At 58.5% G+C, this 16,316-nt stretch overlaps 2 protein-coding genes and 1 long non-coding RNA gene across 5 annotated transcripts; 1 reads left to right on the forward strand and 2 right to left on the reverse strand.

The window, feature by feature from the left end:
- Positions 1-1,507: 1,507 nt before the first annotated feature.
- Positions 1,508-4,629, reverse strand: LPAR2 (lysophosphatidic acid receptor 2). The gene is made up of 3 exons (XM_023247902.2): positions 4,487-4,629; positions 2,692-3,433; positions 1,508-1,963 (listed from the first exon to the last, which is right to left on the reverse strand). The coding sequence occupies exons 2-3, from the start codon at positions 3,431-3,433 to the stop codon at positions 1,650-1,652; spliced, it is 1,056 nt and encodes a 351-aa protein (XP_023103670.1). The 5' UTR covers positions 4,487-4,629; the 3' UTR covers positions 1,508-1,649.
- Positions 4,630-4,768: 139 nt separating this feature from the next.
- Positions 4,769-6,570, forward strand: LOC123382816. The gene is made up of 2 exons (XR_006591825.1): positions 4,769-5,134; positions 5,312-6,570. It is a non-coding gene; the product is annotated as an uncharacterized LOC123382816 (long non-coding RNA).
- GMIP (GEM interacting protein) lies at positions 5,522-14,924 on the reverse strand. 3 transcript variants are annotated; one of them, XM_019820297.3, is made up of 22 exons: positions 14,769-14,924; positions 13,766-13,850; positions 13,229-13,304; positions 13,059-13,116; positions 12,624-12,749; positions 12,475-12,539; positions 12,292-12,399; positions 11,802-11,882; positions 11,529-11,699; positions 11,298-11,435; positions 10,817-11,013; positions 10,391-10,497; positions 10,228-10,317; positions 9,791-9,868; positions 9,568-9,722; positions 9,164-9,352; positions 8,931-9,068; positions 8,633-8,829; positions 7,906-8,293; positions 6,950-7,000; positions 6,451-6,514; positions 5,522-6,321 (listed from the first exon to the last, which is right to left on the reverse strand). In XM_019820297.3, the coding sequence occupies exons 1-22, from the start codon at positions 14,785-14,787 to the stop codon at positions 5,948-5,950; spliced, it is 2,955 nt and encodes a 984-aa protein (XP_019675856.1). In that variant the 5' UTR covers positions 14,788-14,924; the 3' UTR covers positions 5,522-5,947. The 3 variants fall into 3 exon arrangements, with proteins under 3 accessions (XP_019675856.1, XP_044904865.1, XP_003982177.1); XM_045048930.1 differs by lacking the exon at positions 8,633-8,829 and having other exon boundaries at positions 9,204-9,352; XM_003982128.5 differs by lacking the exon at positions 6,950-7,000.
- Positions 14,925-16,316: the final 1,392 nt, after the last annotated feature.

Genomic DNA, 16,316 nt, shown 5'->3' on the forward strand with positions numbered 1-16,316 from the left:
GGATCCTGAAGTATCCAGCATCCCGGTTCATTCTTGCCGCCCCACAGAGCTGTCTTAGGGCAGAGGGAGTTTTCCCAAAGGGAAACCCAGCCCCATTCAGTGAAGAAGGGACCTAGATGTTTTTGGTTCTTCAGCAATGTGTGCTTTAGTGAATTAAGAATTTGGCCTCCAATGGGAGGCTTTTATTTAGCATGTGAACCTTAAGAGGCTATAACCTTGTATCCCCCTGCCCCCCCTTAAGCGGAAGCAGAGAATCCAGATCCTGGTCTACACTGTACCTAGCAGGGTGCCTTTATGAGCACCTGAGAGGGGGCTCATCATGGCATGTCTGAGCCTTGGGGGGCTGTGGGGTGAGAGGAGGAAAACCAAGCTGAGGTTGTGACCAACTGTTGACTCTGTGGGGAGTCCAAAGCCCTCTCCCCAGGTGCCTCTCTAGTCCCTTGATTCATCTCTGTGTCTTTTGAAGCTATGCAACCACAGGCCAGATGGCAACCCCTCTGAGCTCCTGTCCTGTGAAAGTAAGTGTCATACCTGCACCACAAGATGCAAGTGATGATTAAATAACGCAACTACAGTGCTTATCAGAGTGCCGGGCACATCAGAGGAGCCTGGGAAATGGCAACTCTCAAATCCGGCATCCTGCTCCATGGACCCTACTCCCCTTGGTCGGGGGGGCAGGGAAGGGGATGGACACACCTGACTATTAATAACCTGGACTCAGACGAAAGGGCAGGAAGGAGAAAGAGGGTGAATTCGAGGCAGGGGAACAGGCAGAGGAGACCGAGGCGAAGAGAATGCGTGTAAGACCTCCAACAAGAGAAATGGAGTGGGGCACCTGGCTGGCTCAGTCGGTAGAACATGCGATTCCTGATCTTGGGGTTGTGAGTTTGAGCCCCATGTTGGATGTAGAGATGACTTAAAAAAGAGAGAGTAACAGCCGCGCAGAGATCAAAGATGAAAGAGAACAGGGCTGAGGAGATCCCAGCCTAGCCTGAGCTGAGGCGGACAATTCTGGGACACAGGGACAGACGGGACTCTCTGAGTTGTTGATAGAAAATGCTCTGGAGACCTCAGTGGAAAGACTTACTCCTTATATCATGCTCTCCCCCACAGACCCCCTCGATTCTAATAACGGACTGACAAGACCCCAGAGGCTGCAAGGGGCCACAAACCTTTTCCCAGATCACACTCAGCACCCCTCAGTCTGCGCCCCTAAAGAATCAGCTTCAGGCAGATGGTGCATCCACGGTCCGTGTCACCCTGTCTCACTGGGCGGGGTGGCCTCATCTGTCCCATCTTTGACACCCACATCACCACAGACAAGGAAGCAGTCCACAGGGTTTACCAGGGATGTGTGGTAAAAATAGAAAATGTCAGTTAAAACCCCCAAAACCTGAGATGATTAATTAGCAGATTCCTGAACCCCATCTGACTTTTCTCCTGGGCATTCAGAGGTGACCCCACACCCCCAGGCCCCCGGAGCAGGCAGAGCTGTGTGCCTGGGGGAGACTGGCAGTGGAGTTGTGCCACGGCAGACTGGGGGTCTGCCTTTAAGTCTGTCCTGCAGATTGGGGAGAGCCAGGTGCGTCCACGAGTGGTCAGGGGCTACGATCTGGCATCTGCGGCACCCCAGTGAAGTCCCAGGTTGGCTAAAGGGTGGAGTCCATCAGGGGATGGCCATTCTCAGGAAGCATGATGCGAGTGCTGGCACCCGTTCGGGTGGAGGGTGCGTAGCGGGCAGACTCGTGCGTGGACCGGCGAAGGCACAGACAGCAGAGGAGGCGGCGGAAGGTGCGGCGCATCTCAGCATCTCGGCACGAGTACACCACGGCATTGACCAGTGAGTTGGCCTCAGCCAAGAGCAGGAAATACTTCTCCACAGCCAGAACATTGCAGGACTTGCAGTCCAGACCGTCCAGAAGCAGCACCACCTGGCCCGGCGTCCAGCAGACCACGAACGCCCCTGCAGGATGGAGCCTGAGGTAAGCAGAGCCGGCTAGCAGGGGGCCTGGCGCCCACAGCTTAGAGCTCAGGGCTGGAGGGGTCTCTGGAGCTCAGACAACGGCCACTGTTGCAGGGCAAGAGCGGCCGGACACGGTTCTCTGATCTGTCGGCCAGAGGGATACCTTTCCTAACCGGTACACGGTAGATAGGGTGCTGGGCATTTCTACATGGAGGCTGGTTCTGTGGGGAAAAGGAGGTCACTGTGGGACAGGCCAGTTACTTGGGGCGGGGAGGGAGGGGATCGTAGGGAAGAGGCACTCTTTGATCTTGGGGTATGGGGGTGTATCCTCCTGGGATACACCTTGCCGCCTCCCCCACTCAGACTACTCAACAGCCAGACTGATCTGGTTCCTCCCTGCTAAGAACTCTTAAGGGCTTCTTCCCCCAGAACTCAGAACAAAATCTGACTCTTGCCTGTGCCCTTCGAGGCGATGCTGACCTTCTCTCTTGCTTCTCTCCAGCCACGCCGGCCTCCTCTTTGGAGACACTGGCCCAGTCCTGCGGGGCTCTCACCTTCTGTCCCCTCTGCCTGGAACTCTTCCCTTCCCCAGCTTTCAGGTCTCTGCTCAGATGTCACCTCCTTGGAGAACATTCCCCACCCAAATCCTCCCCTCCCTTGTGTCGTGGGAGTTGGGTGGGGGAAGCAGGGGTCCTGCCACCCTGGGCCAGCTGAGGGCACTCACTCACCCAGAATGATGACAACGGTCTTGACCAGGCTGAGTGTGGTCTCTCGGTAGCGAGGGTGGCAGCTGACATGCTCTGCCATGCGCTGCACCCTCCGCCTCACATAGAAGAAAATGCGGGTGTAGACAGCCACCATGAGCAGGAAGACAAGCAGGCTGGACAGGGCCCAGACGGCCAGGTAGGAACGGCTGAGCAGGGGGGCCATGCGTGAGCAGCGGTCCAGGGCACAGAGGCAGTGCCAGAAGTGGGCGGGCAGCAGCCCCAGGCCCAGCGCGGCCACCCACACCCCCACGATGAGCATGACGACTCGGCCATGGGGCAGGCGGCTGTGCAGCTGCACGGCCATCACACTGCGGTGCCGCTCCACAGCGATGGCCAGCAGCGTGGCCACTGACGCCGTCAGGCTCGTGTCCAGCAGGCCCTGCCGCACAAACCAGCCCTCCACCGAGAGCCGCGCAGTGCGAGGGCCCGTGTGGAACATGAGGAAGAGGTAGGCCACACCGGCAAAGAGGTCAGCTGCAGCCAGGTTGCCCAGCAGGTAGTAAATGGGCTGGTGGAAGCGGCGGTTGGAGGCGATGGCCGCGATCACCAGCAGGTTGGTCAGCAGCACCAGCACGCTGACGGTCAGCCCCAGAGCCACCACAACTACATCCTTGGGCCGCCAGTGGGAGCTGAGCTCCTTGCCACTGTTGTTGTAGAAGAAGCCGATGGTCTCATTGTAGTAGCACTGGCCCATGCTGACCATCTGGGGGCACAGAGGGAGAGGTCAGCGCAGGTGGCATTTGTTGGAAGGATACAGGAAGGAGCAGCGGCCAGAGGGGAGGGTCAGGACAGGAAGGGCAAGGGTCTCAAAGTCAGATGCCTCAGGGTAAAGTGGCCTGGTGGAGACCAGGGTAACCTGGAAAAGCAAGCTACACGGTGGGAGTGCGGGGGGGATGGGCAGCGGTTGCTTATTGACTACTAAGACGCTTACAAAGATATCTCCCAAATCAAATGACTGGCTTTTTTTTCTTTTTTAATCTAAAGGAGAAAAATAAGGGGCGCCTGAGTGGCCCAGTCGGTTAAACGCCTGCTTTGGCTCAGGTCATGATCTTGTGGTTTGTGGGTTCCAGCCCCGAGTAGGGCTCTGTGCTGATAGCTCAGAGCCTGGAGCCTGCTTCAGAGTCTGTCTGTCTGTCTCTCTCTCTCTCTGCCCCTCCCCTACTGATGCTCTCTCTCTCCCAAAACAAACATTAAAAAAATTTTTTTAAATAAAAAAAAATCAAGTAAAGAAGCAAAATAAGCCAAACAAAAAACCAACAAGAAATCATCTGCCCAAGCGCGGCCAACCTGTACTAGGGATGGGGGGAGGGAGGAACAAAGGGGGCGTGAGCTGTGAAAGTAAGTGAGGGAGGGTCTGTTTGGTGCTGGGATCATCGAAGGGAGCAGAGCCCAGGGGACGTGTGTGCGCAGGGTGGGGTCACTGCTGTCCGTGCGAGAGCGTGGAGGTGACCAAGTCTATCAGAGTTGGACAGCGAGGCAGCCCCAGAAGTTGGGCGGCGGGCTTTGGGCGCGAGCGCTCCCGAAGCGGGCGGGGCATCGGGCCTTTCTGAGTGGGTCGGAGGACCCTGGCACCCTCGCGGACAAAGGGGGCGGTCAGGGAGGCTGCAGCCGGCCGGGCCTCCCGGCGCCCCCAGGCTAGAGGAGGAGCTGGGGAACAGGAGAGGAGGGGGGCAAGGGGCGGGCCCGGGCCCCGCAGGCACGTGCCGCGCCCTACCTGGGACCCGCGCCCACCTACCACCGTCAGTACCCGCCTCACCTGGGCCGCCCGTCACGCCGCAGTAGGGGCGGCCTCCCCGGGGGTCGGGGCGGGCCCCAGCCCCATAGCCTGGTGACCGCGGCGGGGAGCGGAGGAGCGTCCGGGTGCGCTGGGCGCGGGCAGCCAAAAGAGCACGGGAGGCGGGGTCCCGCCCCTGCCTTGGCGCAGCGCCCCGCCCTCGCCACCTGGGGGAGCCCCGCCCCGTCTCTGCCACCTGGGGGAGCCCGGCGGCTGCGGTACGGACAAGGTCTCCCGGAACCTCAGCCCCCCCTCCGCCCCCTCATTTCCTCCAGGCCTCACGGCCTCTCGGTCGCCCCTCTCCACTTCCGGCGCGGGACCCCCGCCCCCGTCCTCGCGCACCCCACACGCACGCAGTTTCGAGCCTTCCGGGGGCTGAGTCACTCAAGTCCCGAGAATTACCGCAGTGACCTCGAGCAGCCTGGGCGCAGCTCCGGGTGGTCTCAGGGTCCGCGCCCCCGCCCGGCCACCCCGCCCGCTCCCTGGCGTCCAATCCGTCGCTGAGTTCCAAGCCACGCCCTGATCCGACTGGGCTCCTACAGCCGGGACCCCCGCCCCGCCTCCGTTTCTTGAGCGCTCAGCTACCGCGCGCAGCGGCCTCCGGTGCCCCTCGGACCTCTCCGGCCCCAGGTGACCCTCCGGGAGCACTCAAGTTTCTCGAAAATCCCGCCCCCACGCCCTCCACCCCCGGCAGCGCTGCCCGCTGCCCGGCCCCGGCTTGTGGCGGCCCTGGGCTCCCACAGCCCAGAGCACACAGCCCCATTGTCCCAGTTATCTGCACTTTGTTATATTTGTTTGATTATGCAGGACCGGATCGGGGACGTGGAGCTCCGGGAGGGCCGGGCCGGTGTGACTCAGCCTGGTGCCCGGGTTCAGCCCCTACTGCCTGTAGGTGCTCAAGCATGTTTGGGGATGAAAGCGGGCCTTGGTGTCTCTGGTGGGTAAATGGGGCCAAAGGATGCTACCCTCACCCATCTCTCCCATCACCCTCCCCTGGCAAAGAAAGACATTCAAGGGTATAAAGAACACAGTTTATTCTGAGGCCATCATACCCCAGGTACCACGTGGATGTTGAGTTTGGGCTGCCCACTCCCAAGTGCTGGTCACCTGAGGTCAGCTAAGAAGACAGGCAGAGGTAGGGGAGTGGCCACAACCAAAGTAGCAAAAGGCACCCCTGTTCTCGGGGTCAGAGACTAGAGTGGATGTCAAGAATCCCATGACCTATATTGACCCTGAGCATTGACCCTGACTAACCTCTCTGAACCTGAGTGGCCCTGATGCTTGGCAGTGACCGGTGTCCAGTTGAGGGATCCTGATAGATTGCCTCCAAAAGGGTTTTAGTACCTGAGGCCATGTAGTCTTTCCTTACAGGAACTCTCCAGACACCCCAGCTGAACAAACACCTTCTGAGTCCTTTCCCCCTTGGTCAGAATGCTGGGATGGTCAGAGATGGTCCTCGACTTCCTCAGGTTGGGAGTCTGGGCAGCAGGTGGCCTTGGGCACAGCCTCGCTGTGTAGCTTGGAGAGTAGCCGGGCTGTCTCTTGGGTGATCTCAAAATGCTTGGGCAGCGGGGTGCGGCGCAGAGGGCTGCCCTCAGGGGAGGAGGCGGTAGGGCCAGGTCCCCTCCTCCGCAAGCTTCCTCGGGGCACTGATGTCACAAGGGTCTCCTCGCACAATTTGGAAGCCACCAGGGCCAAGCTGGACAGCTGGTGGGTGACTGGCCGAACGCCGCCCCGGGGATATTTCACTGGCTGGCGGCTGAAGTGACCACGGGATTGTGTTCCCAGGAGTGAGTCCTCTGGACCTTGGCTGGACACTGTGGGTTGGGGTGGTCAGTGCTGAGCATCCCTAAGTCCTCAGGGTATCTCCTGGGAGTCATCTCTCAGCTAAGCCACCCCAAGCAAGGATATCCCTATAACTCCTGGGCTCCCCCCTACTTACTCACCTTCCTCTCCTTCCTCTTTGGTGTCATCAGCCACTTCTCCGTCGTCACTCTGTGGAACTGGAATCTACAGGAACAAACCGAAGACCAAAACCCCAACAATAAAATTCCAGTTCTTTGAGACTCTTGGGAAACCTGAGAGTTTGTTCCACATGCAAAAGATCTTTGGCAGTTTGGGTATCTGGGGAGACGATGCCCTTAACAGTGTACTGCTTGTCCCCTCGTGCAGAGCAATGTTATTAATTTCGACTGGGGGCTCCATGAAGGCAGGAATGCCCTTGCTCAGCAGAGGGCCAGCCCAGGGAGTGACTCAGCCACGTCCACATTAGGACCAGGGGAACTACCTGTCTCCCTCCTTCTCTGCAACCTTGCACCTGCTTTTCAGTTGATCTGTGTATCCTTCAGTTCATCCTTTAGTTAAATGCTAATAGCTGCTGGAGTTCTTTCCACATGTCCCAAGCACTTTCTGAACCATTCCATTTCTCAGAGACCCAGAACTCACTGACTGCTCCTTCGCCAGTTCCGGGCTGCTTGTCGGGGGGAGGTCCATGTTCTAAGGAATGATATGTGTATCAGGACCCGAGGGACAGGGAAGCCCCCTGTAGGAGTCTCGTCTGTAAATGGTTTTCACTAACAGTGTCTACCTCTCACAGCCGTGGTGAGGATGATAGGACGCTTATGCAGTGCCCATGCATAGTAGGTGCACGGTCTGCGTGGCATTAAGGGCATTAAAGGCATTAAGACCCCTCTTTGGCTTCACTTTCTAGCACCTTCTCCTCAGTAATTCATTACGGCTTGGGGCTGTGCCCTACACACACCAGGAATGTTCTTACCTTGGGGCATTTGCACCGGCTGCTCTCTTTGGAACACCGTTCCCCAGATTGTTCCCACATTGTTCCAGTCCTTGCTCGAATCCACCTTCTCCATGGGACCAGCCCACAGAATCCTATTTACTGCTACAAGCTGCCCTCCACCTCTCCTTGGTGCCCCCAGTGTCCCTTACTTTATGCTACCCTTTCTTTTCTCCATAGTACTTGTCACCTTGTAATGTCCTGACTTTGTCTCTATCCTATTTTTTTTTTTTTATTGTTGGTCTCTTCCCCACTAGAGTGCAGTCACCAAAAGGATGGGGTCTCTCAATAATTTACTCACTGATGTATGTGTAATGCCTGCTACAACAATGCTCGGTACACACTAGGTGTTCAACAAATGTTCTGTTGAAGGAATAAATGATCACCCTTGTTAGTAACTGCAGAGCTATACCTTGTTGTTCCTCCCTTATTACCCCCCCCGTTCCATTCCTCTCTTTTCCTTCCAGAATGAGCACAAGGTAAATAAGGAAGGGAGAAAGGGGATGAAAGAGGAAATTTTAAAGGCAAAGGAAGGAAGGGAGACAGGAGAGTGAGACGCTTAAATGCAGAGAAGGCCTACCCGTCTGTGGGCCCAGTGGGTTCCTACCTCAGGAGGCGTAGCTTCAGGATGCTTCTCCAAGGTACTGTGGGGATCAGGGTCTGGGTTGGGGTCCGAGGTTAGGACTGAGGGCAGGGGATCTGAGGCAGGGTATGAGGGTGGTGGCTGGGGGTTGATTGTGAGAGCCCCAGGAGCTGGACTGGGGTCTTGGGGTGGAGGCTCAGTGGCCACGGGGAGGTCGTCCATCCCAAAGATTTGCTCGTAGTTAACAATGAGGAACTCAATGAGCTGAGCCTGGTGCCCAGAGTCTAGTAGGCAGGTGACAGGGCCAGCACCAGCTGCCCCTGGACCGTCTGGTGGCCGCAGCAGCGTTGGCCCAAACACAATGCCCAGGTTGTTGGCAGACATCTTGTTTTCCTCAAACTGTGCAGCCACCCTGGGGACAGTATGAGGAAAAGGGTCAGGGCATGGCATGCGTGGTCATTGGTCATCAGGGAGGAGCTGTAGGCCAGGCTAGCGGCCACTTGCCCAAGTCCTGGGTAAGTGGTCCCGGTCATTGAGACCAGCAGCTACATGCCTAGCAATGGAGATCAGGGGTCAGCACCCAAAGTCTGGAGTCATCTATTAAGATTCAGAGCTCAGAAAACACATGCAAAGGTCAGAAGCCAGTGGCAGGGGTCAGTCCCAGAGATGAGTAGTCATATGTCCAGGGACAGGGTCACAGATCCGTGCCTTAGGTCAGAAATCACATTTCAAGGTCAGGGACAGTGCACACCTGAACAGATGGGCCACCAGGTGCCGCAGGGTGCTGTAGTTAGAGTCAGGCAGCTGCACCAAGAGGGTCTTCAGCGAGCAGATAACCTCAGGGCTGGGGCTGGGGGTCCCAGGGTCGTGCCCAGGGTCTGCATGCAGGGTCTTAGCCAGAGAGATGAAGGCGTCGTAGAGGTGGAAGGGGACCACGGGGTCAGTGAGCTGAGGGTGGAATGGTGGGAGGGACATGGGTGTGGGTGGGCTGCAGAGGGTCCTCAGCCTGAGCCCGCCCGGCCCCTACCCCTGAGCCACTGAGTACCCACCTCCTGGAGGAATCGCTTGAGGACGCTCGAGACATCGTGAGGGGAGTTTCCTGACATGTCCACCAACCCTCGGCCATTCTCGAAAGCCTGGCATAGCCGCTCCACGCGGACCCGGGACCCGCTGATCCGATAAATGCCCTGCAGGGCAAGGCAGGAAATGGACATCTGGCTTACGATACAGCCATCAAGAGGACCAGGTCACTATTGGGGATGGTCAAGAGTCAAGGCGGCACCTGCACACCCAGGGCACGCTGTTCTATCTCGGCCGTGCACCTGGTGATCACAAAGGGCACCTCCTCCGGGAAGTCCCTGGGCAGCTGCAGGAAGTCAACTCCAAAGAGGGCAGTCCGGGCGGGGAGTCGCTTATGTCCACAGAGGATCAGTAGAGTCTCCAGGCACCGCTTGTGGCAGGTCAGAAAGCACTGAAGGGAAGGTTATAGGGTCAAGGAGGTCATCAGAGGTCAGCAGGGGAAGAGAAGGTCGTAGGGATCCTCAGGGGCAGGGGGCTCATAGGACATCTTTAGATCAGGGCAGGTCCCAAGGGCAGAAAGGTCATAGGGATTTCAGGTCAGGTGCCTGGGGTCAGGGAGGTCACTGGGGTCATAACAGGTCACTGGCTCATGGGCCCAGGCCGCACCTCCTCACACTCAATCCCGCTGACCATGAAGGCTTCACACTCGCGGCACTTGGCTGGGCCCCGTAGCCGCCGCAGTCGGTGGGTCTGGGCTGCGCCAGATAGTGTCCACTTCCTGAAGGGGCTTCCTGAGCCGTTCTCCAGCCCATCTCCCAGGTCTGTGGGGATACAGGGTCAGGGGTGCCTGGTCCACCCCCTGCCATGCCCCACCTGCTTCCAGCCTCACCAGGGTCTCGCTCCTCAAAGTCATCTGAGGACTCGGTGCCTGTGGATGACACCTTCACCAACCGCCTTGTGCCGGGGCCTGGAGTCATAGGGTCACAGAGGTCGGGGGTCACAGGGGTCATTAGGAAGCGCCAGGGCTAAGGAGATATGCCTGGTTTTTAGGCTTTCCAGAACCACCCACAGATGCCCTTGGGATAACGGTTAGAGATCAGGAGGGAGTTCAAGGCAGAGGTTAGGGGTTGCAGAAATGGGTCAGCGATCTGGGCGGCAGTTCAGAAATTAGCTCAAGAGAATGAATCAGAGGATATAGGAAATAGGTCAGGAGTGCAGGTAGGTCAGAGGTCAAGTGATAGGTTAGAGACTGAGGGTCAGAGCCTGGCCAGGGTCTGGAGGGCGGTTAGACGTAGGGAATGGGTTACGGTCAGGTCCCGGCCCCACCTGGGCTGGAAGTGGGAGAGTCCAGGGACCGAGACTCACTGCTACCACCCACGCTGTCCACGTCGCTGCTTGGAGTGGGGCCTGGAGTCCCTAGAAGGGAACAGGTCAGTTAGGATGGACCCCTGCCCCAGCACCACTCCTGCCCACCCCTCACTGAACTCACCCTGGCAGCCTGTGCCTACATCATCCCAAGGGCCTGCCTCGGCCGCGCTCTCATCCAGCCGTGGGGGTAGGGGGCCAGAGAGCTTCTTTCTTGTGTCCAGAGGGGAGCTGAAAGGAGAAGTGTGAGGGCTCTGATAACCCGGAAACTGCCCTGGGATGAGATCACCTAGGCATTGCATTTAGGACCCAAATCCAAGCACTTGGGTCTGCTGCAAGCCTTGACACCAGTGAGCACCCAGTACAGTGACCCTGAAGTTCGGACTCTCCCAGAACTGGGACCCCTCCCCCAAAATAAGAGCCTCGGTATTAATCCAAGAACTCAAAACCTCATTGAGTTTCCTGACCCTGAGTACTCAGCCTGGTGGCTCCAACAGCCTGAAACTGTGTCTCTGGATCTCATTCCTGACCCTGCTCCCAGGGGGCCCACCTGTGTGCAGTGGGCACGAACTCCTGGAAGGAGAAGGCAGGCGGCGGGGGTGGTGGGGCCTCGGGCCGCAGCGCCCTCACGTACTCCTGGTAGCGCTGGCCAGGCTCAAAGGGCTCACAGCACTCAGCCAGGGCAGAGAAGGCACGGGGACCACGCTCTGCTTGCGCCCCTCGAAGCCCTAACAGTCCCAGGGTCACCTGTGGGGAGCAGACTACAGTGAGAGAGGAGCAGAGCCTGAACTTTAGAGACACCAGCATGGTCAGGGTTTGGGGACAGCTTAGGGAGGAGGGTGTGATCAGAGCCTGGCCTGGATGGAGTGGGGTAAGGGCAGGGGTGGGGGGTGGGCAGAACTCGAGAGGCCGAGGTGCCCTCAGGGACTGAGGGTGGAAACTTGTTGTCTAGGGTGGAGTTCTGGCGCCCTGGAGAAGGGTTAGGGGCAGGGGGCCCTCAGCTGGGGGGCGGCAGTGGGAAAAGGCCTCACCCGCCTCAGCACTTCATCCCCCTGCAGCACCAGCTTGCGCACATGCGACACGATCCGCTGCTTGGCGGCCTCCAGGTCCTGCTGCCGTGCGTTGGCCTCACGGACACAGGCCTGGTACAGCGCCAAGGCCTCCTGTGCCTGGGGAAACCGAGGCCGGGGCACCGGTGAGATGGAGTGTGGGGTGGGGCGCACTGAAGTGCTGGGGGGGGGGGCACAGGGCCAGGTCCCCACCTTGGCCTGAGCCTCCTCTCGTGATCGCCGCCGCCGCTCCTGCTGTTTGCTGGGTCCTGGCGAGGCCTGGGGTGCCGGGTCCTCAGGGGACGCCTGGGAGCGAACCCACAGGTCCTCGCTGCGCTGCAGGTACTGTTGCTGGGCCCTCCGCAGTGCCTGCACCGCCTCATTCTGGGGTCGTGGGGGGCGGGGACAGGGACAGAAGGGGATAGATCAGCACCGCTTCCTCTCATCCACCAGCCGCACGCTGGTACCCACCCTGCCAGGCCTCACCATCCGCTTCTGCTCTTTCAGCCACTGCTCCTTAAACTCCTTCCGCCACTTCTCGATCTCAGTTCGTTTGGCTGCCAGGGGCTGGCAAGGGGGACAGATGGGGGTGCTGCCTCAGGGCCACCCGGTCTTTCTGCTTCCCGCTACCGCGTGCCTTTCATCCTCTGGACCCTTTTCTGGGTCTGCACGCTCCCCACCCCCTCTCCCTGCAGTGTCCCCACCTCATCCTTGCTAAAGCCTGGCCCCAGAGATGCCAAAGCTCTCTGCCTGTGAACACTCGACACTTTTCCCCCCAAGCCCTGCAAACGAGCAAAAGCACAGTTTTGCAATTGTACAGGAAGCCTGGTTTGAATCTCTGCTGGGTGACCTTGGGCAAGTTCCTCAGCATCCCTGGGCCTGAGCTTCCTCATCAGCAAAACAGCCTGGATGGTAACCTTGCCTTCCTCCTGGGGGAGGTGGGGATGGACTAAGGTGTGCGGCCGGGCCCCCTCACCTGGGAGAAATTTCTTTTCTGCTGGGCCACTGTTTCCATGGCCAGGGCTCCCAGGCTGAGGTCATGTTCCAGAAACAGGGTGTAGATGTACTGCAGTGGCATATGGCTCTGGGGTGGGAGAGTAGGTGTTGGGGGACGCCGAGGATCTAGGGGATCGGGGCGGGGGGATCTGGTCACAGCTACCTGCTGGTGGATTGCCACCTTGCCAGCCTCGGCGATCTTCATGATGCTTTTGGTAAACTCTAGCTCTGCAGGGGGAGACAGCCGGGGTCTGAGTTAAGCAGGGTGCGGGCACTGCCTGGGGTCTGGGGCAGGGTAGAAGGGACCCTCACCAAGGCTGGCTCTCTTCTCGGTCCAGGCCAGCAGCTCCTTGGCGTAGCGGCTCCAGGTCTTGGCATACTCCAGAGCTGCATCCACACCCCCCTTGGTCCGAATGAGCCGCAGGTCCAATTCTTCCCCTGGGGCAGGAGAGTGGACCTCTGACCTCTGGCCCCCGAGGCTGCTGTGGAAGCTTTCCCTGAGCCCCAAGGCCAGACCAGTGACCACTATTCTATACCCTGTGGCTTTCCCCAAACACCCTTTTATGATCTTGTCCAGGTTGCAATTTTATACTGACTCTCCACCCAGACTGAGGGATCCCTGAGGGCAGGGGCTCAGCTCTGTCGCATACTGTTGTTTCCCTGGCACGTGGAACAGGCAGTCGGTGACGACTTGCTGAGGGAAGGAGTCCTTTCTGCCCCCACTCCCCTGGCCTCAAAGCCCCCTACCTGTAAGGGGTGCCGGACCCTCCAGGGAGAGGCCACTCCAAAGGCCGGTTTCACTGGTCTGAGAGGTAGGGAGACAGCATTCAGGAGCAAGCAGGGCAGGGGCCTCAACCCCCTAGAGCCCCTCCTCCTGGAGGCCCCCTCCTCCCTGCCTCATTGGCCCCGCCCTTCACCTCAGTGGCTGTGGGGGTCTTGTCAGACTCTGGGTCTCCTGAAAGCACGGGGTCTCCAGGCAGCATCTCAAGGGTCCTGGGAGGTAAGGGTGTCAAGATGCCACCCTCCACCCAGTCTGTCCTGCCTAGGGGTGCTGGGGGCCCCCAGGGCAGTTTGAATGATGGTCCTGGACATTACCTCTGTGACATCTCTTGTACGTGGGAGGTCTGAGTGGTTTGGGGGGAAATTAGGTGACTTTTTGTCATGGGACTTGAGAGTTTGAAAGGTCCCAGGTAAATCTGGGGTTCATAGGGTGGGATTATAAGGATCTCAAACGTTTTAAGGGGTTACAAGAAGAATACATGGGGAGGGGTCCTAGGACCATTTTGTGGATTTCCAGTGGATCTGGGGGGTTGGATTTGGGGATTTTTCAGGTGTTTTGGAGGGACCCATTTAAGACTTCTCAGGTTATTAGGTAAGTGGATCCAGACGTTGTAGGTTCCTAGTGAGGCACCTAAACGATTAGGGATTTGAGGGTGGCCCAGGCTCAGACTCACACGTTCCCCAGTGAGATCTCGAGGTTGTCCAGGCTCCGGAAGATGTCACTGTACCTCTTCCTGCTCTCTGGAGCTGGGGGTAGCCCTGGGGGAGGGGAGTGTCACACATGGGCCAATGGAGGCCTCCCTCCACTCTCAGCACTTACACCTAGGGTAGGCCCTTAGCCGGTTTTTTTGAAGGGGTGGGGGGAGGAAGGGGAGGAGACAGAAAGAGAGTGTTCTGATCCTTGGGGAGGGGGAGGGATGGGGGTGGGTGTCAGAGTCAGGATGGAGGCAGTGTGGCCTGGGGTGAAGCCAGCTCAGGGCAGGCAGATGGATCAGGCACAACCCAACACAGGGGCAGCTGCTCAGAGGAACAGACACCCACACACACATGGGCCCAGAAGCAAAGCAGCAAAACAGATGCCCCAGATGCAGCAGCACTGTCCCTGGGGAGAGAGCCAGCTTGACAATGGAACCACATGGACCTCAGGCCAGACAGATGGAAATACACGTGGGAGAGGCCGGCACGGAGCCCGTGGCACAAACACATACAGGCAGACTGAAACCAGAGGAACATAAAGACCGTGTGACACTCAACGTGCACAGCAGAGACACAAAGAGAGCCGGAAATACAAGTCGGACCTTGCCACATTTCTGCCACAGTCCCCCTTCTAAGGGGCCCAGATCAGCAATGGCCCCTCCTCAGTAGGGATCCTGCTGCGTCGCCCTCCCCCTGCCCCCCATCACAAATATCAGAAGCAGAAGCGGCCACTTCCCCTTCCTGGGCTCCCTCCCCCAGGCATCCGGGGTGAAGACTCCAAAGGGGGAGGGGGTCAGGGAATGGTGTTCTGGGCCCCTCTAGGCTTGGGGGTCCCCACAATAGAGGATTCCCGTGTCCTTCCCATTCCTGACCCCTTTCCCGGGTCTCTGGACGGAAAAGGACAGGCGAAGCGCCTCAGTTTAGGAGGTGGGGTACAGTTGGGGGAGGTCTCTCTCGGATCCCATACCCCGGACCGCCTACCCGGCTCTGCTGCGTCCATGACAAGACCAGAGGATTGCTCGGCGGGGGACCCGGTCTGGGATGGGATCTCGCGCTGGCGGGGCTCAGCCCCTATTTCCTGCCCCGGCCGCCGCCGCCCGGGTTCTGCGTAGCCCCGCCCAGCGGAGGCTACGCCCGCGAGCGAACACGCCCCTGCTCATCAGAGGCTCCGCCCACGACTACACCTCAGCCGCTCGGCCACGCCCCCGAGGCCCTGGAGTGTGTACTGCGTCCCCTGCGCCCCCTGCCCGAGATGCGGGAGATGTGTGGGGCTAGGGCTGCGCACCCCATGATTCCATCCCGGCCAGGGTCCTCCTCCCCTGATCTTTGCACGGCGCCAAAGCTCCAGCACACTCTCTGGTCCCGGGCTCCTGCCCCTGAATCTTCCACACTCCACGACTCAGTGACTTCCCTGCCCAGGGGCCTTGGACCCCTGAACCCATCCAGGCTCCGCAGAGCCTTGGAGCCCCCTGGTGGAGAGGACCTATTCCAGCGGGATCCTATTCCAGCGGGATCCGGTCTCCCAATGCTGGAGGGGCTGGAGAACGCTGGTCTGGGGCACCTGGTGTCACCCTGAAAGCTGCATCAGACTCTTGAAGTCGATTACAGTGCAGCCAGAAGCACCCCTAGCACCTCCCTCATGCATGGTGATCATAGACCCCCACCCTAAGCACCCCAAGAATCATTCCCAACGAACAAATCCCAAGACCAGTCACCATCGGGTGGCCTCAAATTGTCTCAGGGACTCCAAATGATCACAGCAGCCCCCTTTCCTGGTGTGGTCTGGCACCCCTACACTTGCATACACCTTCATCTGTGCTCAGGGCCCGTGTGATGCTCACAGGCATTCACAACTGGTCCCCACGGTTTCCCTGCTTTAGATCCCAGGGCTTTCCTTGGGCTGTGCGTCCTTCGCTGAGGACAGCAAAGGGGTGAAGATGGTAAAGGGCTGTGAGCCCCTCACTGATAAGCAGCAGGTCCCCGTGTGCAGCTTGTCAAAGTTATAAAAATGCACCCATACCCTGCACTCAGTGGATTTTCTAGCTGGAAACAAAGACATCATGTTTATGACTTTTGCTTTCTCAAGTTTTTGGCTGTTGTGAAGGTAGGAAATTTCCCACTGACCATGACTCTGCTCTCGTGCTGCCTACTCCACAATTCCTGAGTTGCAATGAGTGCCCTTTGAAAGGAAGGATAGTGTCAGTACAAGGGCAGAGCCAGATGCAAAGCTGGGCTGTTACGTGAGATGGTGATGGCACTTGTGTGGCATAGGACCGCAATGAGTGTGACCCGAGCTACTATTTGCAATGATTCGGATTGAACTTCCTCCCATCTAAGACATCATGAGAGAAAGGCATGCTCTCATATTTTTTACATATTACTGAAAAACAGAAAATGCCATTGATCCCCAAACTCCCCCCTAGTGCCTGAGGGACCAAAACATGAAGCTGAGAGACCACGGAAATATGGAGGTGCTTGTCAAATTAGGAAAATATGCACAACTCTCTGGACTTGGAGCTTGGCCCTTCT

This window comes from Felis catus, chromosome A2 (genome assembly GCF_018350175.1).
Source record: "Felis catus isolate Fca126 chromosome A2, F.catus_Fca126_mat1.0, whole genome shotgun sequence".
NCBI classification, from domain to species: Eukaryota; Metazoa; Chordata; class Mammalia; order Carnivora; family Felidae; genus Felis; species Felis catus.

Bases quoted from the DNA above. Each gene is read 5' to 3' on its own strand.
- GMIP (XM_019820297.3), bottom strand. The intron at 11,014-11,297 runs GTGAGGCCTTTT...TGCTCCCCACAG, and splicing joins GGGATGAAGTGCTGAGGCGG to GTGACCCTGGGACTGTTAGG. The intron at 10,318-10,390 runs GTGAGTTCAGTG...GTTCCCTTCTAG, and splicing joins TGTAGGCACAGGCTGCCAGG to GGACTCCAGGCCCCACTCCA.
- LPAR2 (XM_023247902.2), bottom strand. From the start codon at position 3,433: ATGGTCAGCATGGGCCAGTGCTACTACAATGAGACCATCGGCTTCTTC. The intron at 1,964-2,691 runs GTGAGTGAGTGC...TCCATCCTGCAG, and splicing joins GACCGTTGTCATCATTCTGG to GGGCGTTCGTGGTCTGCTGG.